Here is a 7,127-nt window from a genome sequence, read left to right as displayed (position 1 = left end):
TAGGCATGAGTTCACGGTTTTGGGTGATTTCTCAACCTAAAACATAAAATTTTGGTCAAGTGATTCTAATACGCGAAGTGTTTGTGGTTTTTAAATTTCAAAACCCGAGACGACACTTTCTTTCACCCGTTCGCTTAAAAATAATATTAAAATAATCAAACGAACTTTATATTTCTTAAAAATAAGAAATATTTACATTAACGTATGATACGAAGTGGTTGACTTTTAGGGTTTGACCGAATGGAAATTTCGGGTTGTCACATAGCAGTAGGGGCAGATCCTTGTACAAACCCCTTGGGGAAATCCCTCTCAATATGCCGCTCCTTGCCACACTTGTAGAAAACACCAGCTCGACACACCCCCTTATGACTCTTTCCGAACTTTCCATAAGTGCGACCCTTATGGCCTCCAGATCTCGAATCAGCGGCCTTTGCCCGCTTGGCTGCCGACTGTGATTGTGTCGGTTGCCAATGCCTCCCTTGAGACTTCGCCTCCTCTCTGGCCCGAGTCTCTAGCTCAATCTCCCTCTTTCGGGCATGTGACTGAAGCTCAGCAAATAAACGATAAGTTGAGTTCACCACGAACTCTCGAATATGCCTCCTCAGAATGCTCAAATACCGACTCACACGTGCCAGCTCCGTAGACACGTGCTCAGGGAATAACATTGCCCTCTCATGGATGATGGAACATCCTCGTAATCACTGTCACTGACTCCATCCTTTGCTTGAGGGATAGAAACTTATGGGCCAACCATTCCCTCTCCTCCGGGGGAACATACTCATCTCGAAACATAGTAGTAAACCTCTCCCATGACACTACAGTGAGCTGTGTAGAAGAGAAACTGGTTGTCACAAACTTCCACCATTCCTTTGCCCCCAAGCAAATCTGGTTTAGCGTGAATGTACCCTCAAATGTTTCGGACATGAACAAGTGTAGAAACATCCCTCCATGTCAGAGATCCATATCATCATGGAAATCGGATCCTGAATCCCGTCAAACTCTAGTGGCTTTATGTTGCTAAACTCCCGATACAGCAATGAGTCACCCCTTGTGGCCTGGCAGCAGCAGCCACCTCGATAACAGCAGCATACCGCTCATCAAATGTCTCAATTAAGGTGGTCTTAATAGACCTAAATATCTCTGGGATGGCCTCTCGAATAGCTGCGGCCACCTCCTCATGAATCATCTTGCGAATCTCGTCATCGCTAACTCCACTGCTCTCAGGGTTGTGGCGTGTACCCACCATGATGTCTCTAAAACACAACACAAATATAATCCGAGATTTTCTCGAGTATACATGATGTGTGTGAAACAAGCTAGTTTTAATCCTACTTTTAGTTAATAAATTAAGCACACAAAGGCAGTGAACCTGTCTTTTAGTGCTATAGTTGGATAAGTAGGGTGTCGAACTCAGGGAACGGAAATTAATCTAATAACTATTTTTAACAAAGCAAGTAATAAATTTCTCTAGTTTTAAAAGACTAGAAACTTAAACAAAGCACTTAAACACTTAACTAACTAAACAACTAAAGCAAATGACAAATTCACCAACTTTATTAAAGGGTTTCTGTTTAGGTTCAACCAATTCACTCCTATGGTTATTTCATTGATAAAGTAATTATTATTGGTTACCAACTATAGTGGTTAGGTTCATGTTCATTACTCCTAACCCTTAGACAGTTAATCAATTCAAGCAGTGGCCAATTGTTTAAAATAATTAATTCCCTAGTTCAACTTTTTGGATTAAATAAGATGTGTAATTGGTTAATCAAGTTGGTGTTTCAATTAACCTCTTGTTTGTTGGTTTCTCAAACAACCTCACACATTAATTTACCCATTCTATAATTAATCCTAGTTTCATACTCATTATTCCTAGGCATATGATGAAACCTTCACATAACATATGAGGTTAATAATTAAGAGATGTTCATGCAGCTTAACTACCTTCCAATTAACAGAAAATAGTTGTCATTAATGCATAAGGTTCTTTAACAAACTTAATTTAATAAAATCACCAAATAACAATCAATCAAAAAGTATATTCTAAACCATAGGAGTAAATTGGTCTTCCCCAACAGAAAAAAAAAACAAATTTAGTTCATATTCATAGCAAAAACAAACTCAAAAGCAAATTCAACTAAGCTAAACATACTTAATTCCTAAAGCTAAGTGGAATAAATAACCTAATTGCCTTGATTCTTCAAAGGATTGAAGGTTAGGGTTCCTTAGCTCCTCCAAGGGTTCTTTTTCGCAGGTTCAGCTCTCAAAATTGCCAAAAGTATTTTCCATTCAGATAATGCTTTGATATTTATAATTATCACAAAACAGGGTGTACTCGGCGAGTAGCAGACCCAAATCGCCGAGTAGATGCTTGTTATCCGTCTTATACCAGGAGTCTCGACTTATCTTCTGGAATATTCTAGTGTACTCACCGAGTAGCCTCGAGAACTCGCCGAGTAGCTAAGCTTTTGTCCCTCATTCTTCATTCTTTGGTCTCTAATTGCTTCTCCTTGTTTCCTTTCACTCCCAAGCATGTCTTTTGGACTGAAAACAAAATTTAAGCATTATTAATTACCTTTTGTCCACATTATACACATAAGTAGTTAAAAATGAATAAAAATGTATGATAAACAATTAACTAATTATGCACATATCAAAATACCCCACACTTGACTTTTGCTTTCCCCCAAGCAAAACTGAATTTTAACATATTAGAACCACATATGACAACTCCAATCTAACCAAGCCATTATGCCAAGACCGCAACGCATGAATTTGTGTCTAAAATTTTCCTAAATACCCTCATACTCCAAATACTCACAATCCTCATAAACATTCGCCTACTCACTCCGAACTATGCTCATTTTATGCATCCCTCTAAATCCATCCTCAGAAAACCTCTTAACCTGAAGGTATTTTTGGTTGAGCAACCCAAGCATACATAATCTAGATAATTACAATTTATGATACCACATTGGAGCTCTTTGGAATTCTCTATTTCTTTGACATTTGATCTTTTATCTCTTTGAATTCACCACCTTGTTGTTTGGTTTTTAGTATCTTCACTTTTTGAATTTCCTTGGAATATTTTTCTTTATCTTCTAATTTCATATTTGACTTTGATGCTCCAAAAATACTTCAACTTTTCTTGTAACTTTCTCTCTCTTTTTTTTACATGTACCTCATTTTTTTCACTCAAGTCCCAACATGATTAAGCAGGGGCGCTCAACTTCAACCTTTATTGGTTAATGATAATAATTTTCCTGGATACATTTTTGGTACACAATGTTAAACATATTGCATCCCTCAGGCTGAGCGAGGTCGTGTTTTTGTCCAATGATTTCACTGGAATAAGGAAGCCATAAATGGACTATAACGTATATAGGCTCAACTAAACATTTGGGTTTTCATGCAATTATCAACACAATTCTAACATGGAACCCTAATTGCTTTTACCAAAATTTTCTAAATTAATTCCTAAGTAATATTTTTGGTATGCAACAATTTTTTAAAATTAGCGTAAATTAAGATTCTAAATTTTCTAACATGTGACCAACCCCCTACCCCACACTTATTTTATGCAATGCCCTCATTGCATATCATGAAAAAAATAAAATTGCAAACTATAGAGAGAATTGGAACAAACTCCCCCGAGGTAGCAGTCGGTAGGTTGATAACTCTTTTCTTCAGCTCCATCTTCAATTGACTTTAGACATGGGAACAGCTCATCCATGTCTTGGGTGTCATGCGTCTCGTGTGGTTGACAGCTCGAAAATATCAAGGAAAAAGCTTCTTAGAAATCTCCAGTAACAGCTCTTCACGAAAAATGGACAAGTACTACAATGAAAGTGCTAAAAACAGCTCTGGAATTCGAAAATTGTCAATCTACTCGGCGAGTAGTGTTGTGTACTCGGCGAGTAGCTCTTAACTTGCAACTATTACGTGTAATGCCCCATGTACTCGCCGAGTAGAATTTGTGCACTCGACGAGTAAGTGTTGTATCACCAAAACTGATCCAGCTTGTGTTCTTCTTGACTCAGGTTTTGAATTTGAATATTTCACTGACCCTTTCTCTAAACCTTTCAGTAGCAACACCCTCCATTACTCTCAACTCTAATGGACTCAATCCTAAGGAAAAAACTTCGCTCTCTTTCTTGAACATCACTCACTTCCTTACTTGACCCTTAACGCTTTATTATGCTTCCTAACCTTCCATTCCTGCAAAATAAGGAACCAAAAGTGAAAGCAATAAAAGTCCTAAACAAAAAACAAATCATCCAAGTTTAACAATTGTTCAAATCAAATCACCATAAATAAAAACACAAAACATAAAACATAAAGTCCTCAATCCTCTTCCTCCATGTCAGCTCCTTCGGCTCCGCTTCCTCCTCCTTCATTACCCCTCATCATTCTTTCCTCCCAACTCATAATGTAGGGATATCCCGGACCGGGTCTCGGTGCGATGTTCATTTGCTCGAAGAGGTATTCAGATGATTGATTGTTATAATTGACCCCTCGTCCAATACCATCCAAATAGCACCGGTACTCCACTTGATTCCATCCATCGTTCTCTTCCTCCACCGGAATAACCGGTGGGTCTTCTCGTACCCGCTTGCCTCGTTACCTCACTCGCCTTCCCAGCTCCTCGGGGATTGTCGGCTCATCCGCATGTGGAATGGAAAAGAATCACCAAACTTTTCCACGATCCTTGCCCTTCTATATAATGTAGTGTTGAACGGAGGGGGATAAATGATCGGCAGCGCCCTTGCCTCTTGCTAATCTAATATCGCGAACGACCTGGCAAGCCTTGTCACAAACATCCCTCCATTAATCTTGGAGTTCACCTTCTCCTCAACCGCCCCTTCCACAAGATACTTGGCTATGCAGTAGGGAAGATTGCATAAAACATTGGGAGCAATAATACTCCAAAGATAGAAGATGTCAAGGGTTGGAACCTTGTCCCAATCCTTCCGCATATTGATCATGTTGGCCACGAAATGATGAATGAGACGGTGGATCAGCGAACGAATGTGACCCTCCTGAGCGGTAGACGGGATATACACCCGGTTAGCAATAGTATTCCACCAGGTAGAAGCAACCACTACCTTGGGGAGATCCTTGTGGCAATTCTACAAGAAGGATTCAAAATCCTCAGTCAACATAGTGCTTTTCTCATAAATCCCAAGCCTCCATGAAAATTCAGCCATGCTGCATTGTCGCAGCTCCCCACCAAGAGAAAAGAAAATTATATTGGGATTGTAGTACTCACTACCACCTCGGAATGAGATGGTAGCAAAAAACTCCCAACTTAATTCAGCATAGACCGGTTCTTGTATTTTGAATAATTGTAACCAACCATCACATATGATGGTTGAATCCCCGAAATTGCATTCCTTCACCAAATATGGTGTCAGCTCCTCTTCCAAACCAACTTTCCCCAACCAATCCCAGACCACTGCGTTGGATAAATGAATCTCTTTCTGTTTCAATGCCTCTAACTTGTTTTTGGCACGAGCTTGAAATGATTTGGATGTGATTTAGCGGAACGAGAGCCACGGGATGTCCCCTTGGCTTCCCCCTCTTGAAGACTGACCTCATCTCAACATAGTATCTGCATAACAACATTAAGAAAGCACAAACAAACAACACCCAACAATTAAAATCTAATAAAACAAAATCTGTATAGCCTCCTACTCACCGACTTCATGTCCTACTCGGTGAGTAGGATGAACATCGGGACCAGAATCTGTCGAACACATATGGGTTGTCAAAACACCCAATTTTGCACAGGGGTTTGCTGTACTAAGTCCAATAACCATTAATCCAAAAGAAATTTCTCCTAACATCTCCTAATTCATGGTAAAATTAGAACCCTAGAATTTGAGGAAACCCCCAAATTCGAATTTAGACAAAATAAGGGCAAATCAGTAATAAAGCTTGAACCTTTGATGAGTTTTAAGTGTAAAGATCATACCTTTTCCCTTGAAAGTCGAGGATTAAGCCAAAAATCGAAGAAATCACAGAAATCGCTTAAGGGAGGTTGTGTACGGCGAGTGTATGGGTTAAATGGGTGAAAACCCTTATTTTACAGATTAAGAAACTGTCTATGTAAGTTGGCTACTCGCCGAGTAGAAAAGATCTACTCGCTGAGTAGAACTGCATTTACGCATTTTCTGGGTTATTTTGGCAAGCACTCACCGAGTACACGTACCTACTCGGTGAGTAAACCTTACAGTTTGAAAAAATTGAATGTTTTTTCTCATTTTTAACCCTCCACCCCACACTCTAGCCATTGCTTGCCCTCAAGCAATTATATTCTCAGAAGAAGACGAATGAAAAAGATCCTAAAATAATTAAAAAGAAAGTAAAGGAAAAAAAATGCAAACTCAAAACTCGGGTTGCCTCCAGGAAGCGCTTCTTTTGAAGGAGTCATTAGTTGGACTCCTCCCCCTCTACGTGGCTGCAATCCCTTCCAGCAACATCAACTCTTCCATGCCTTCATTCCTTGGGATTCCTTCTTCATACTTTTTGACCCTATGTCCATTGACCTTGAAAGGTGTTCCATCTTTTGACAATAGCTCTATAGCACCATGTGGAAATACCGTCTTCACCAGAAAAGGACCATCCCATCTTGACTTGAGTTTTCCCGAGAAGAGTTTTAGCCTTGAATTAAAGAGCAACACCTTTTGGCCTTCATGAAATTCTTTATTTTCTTTTATCCTCGTTTCATGCCACATCTTGCTCTTCTCTTTATAGATCAAATAACTAGTGTATGCATCATTTCTTAGTTCCTCAAGAGCATTCATTTGCATTAACCGGTTGCTCTTGAGCTCTTCCATGTTGAAGTTGCCCATCTTTAAAGCCTAAAAAGCTTTATGCTCTATCTCCACCGGCAAATGACATTGCTTTCCATAAACTAACCTATATGGTGTAGTACCAATAGGCATTTTGAAAGCTGTACGGAAGGCCCAAAGTGCATCGTCTAGCTTATCCGACCATTCTTTTCGATTTCTCCAAGATTCGCTTTAAAGCTCGATTTGTCACTTCGATTTGTCCACTAGTTTGTGGATGGTAGGATGTAGAAAATTTATGGGTTACCCCATATTTCCTTATCACCTTCTCTAGTT

General features: G+C 39.5%; 1 protein-coding gene across 1 annotated transcript; it reads right to left on the bottom strand.

Annotated features, from left to right (window-relative positions):
- Positions 1-6,452: 6,452 nt before the first annotated feature.
- LOC145036302 (uncharacterized) lies at positions 6,453-6,854 on the bottom strand. The gene has a single exon (XM_078984752.1). The coding sequence runs from the start codon at positions 6,852-6,854 to the stop codon at positions 6,453-6,455; it is 402 nt and encodes a 133-aa protein (XP_078840878.1).
- Positions 6,855-7,127: the final 273 nt, after the last annotated feature.

The sequence above is a fragment of the Lactuca saligna genome, chromosome 3, assembly GCF_052625555.1.
Source record: "Lactuca saligna cultivar CGN05327 chromosome 3, ASM5262555v1, whole genome shotgun sequence".
Taxonomy (NCBI): Eukaryota; Viridiplantae; Streptophyta; class Magnoliopsida; order Asterales; family Asteraceae; genus Lactuca; species Lactuca saligna.
Note: the sequence above shows the minus strand (reverse complement) of the source record. Positions and strands in the feature narration are given on the sequence as shown.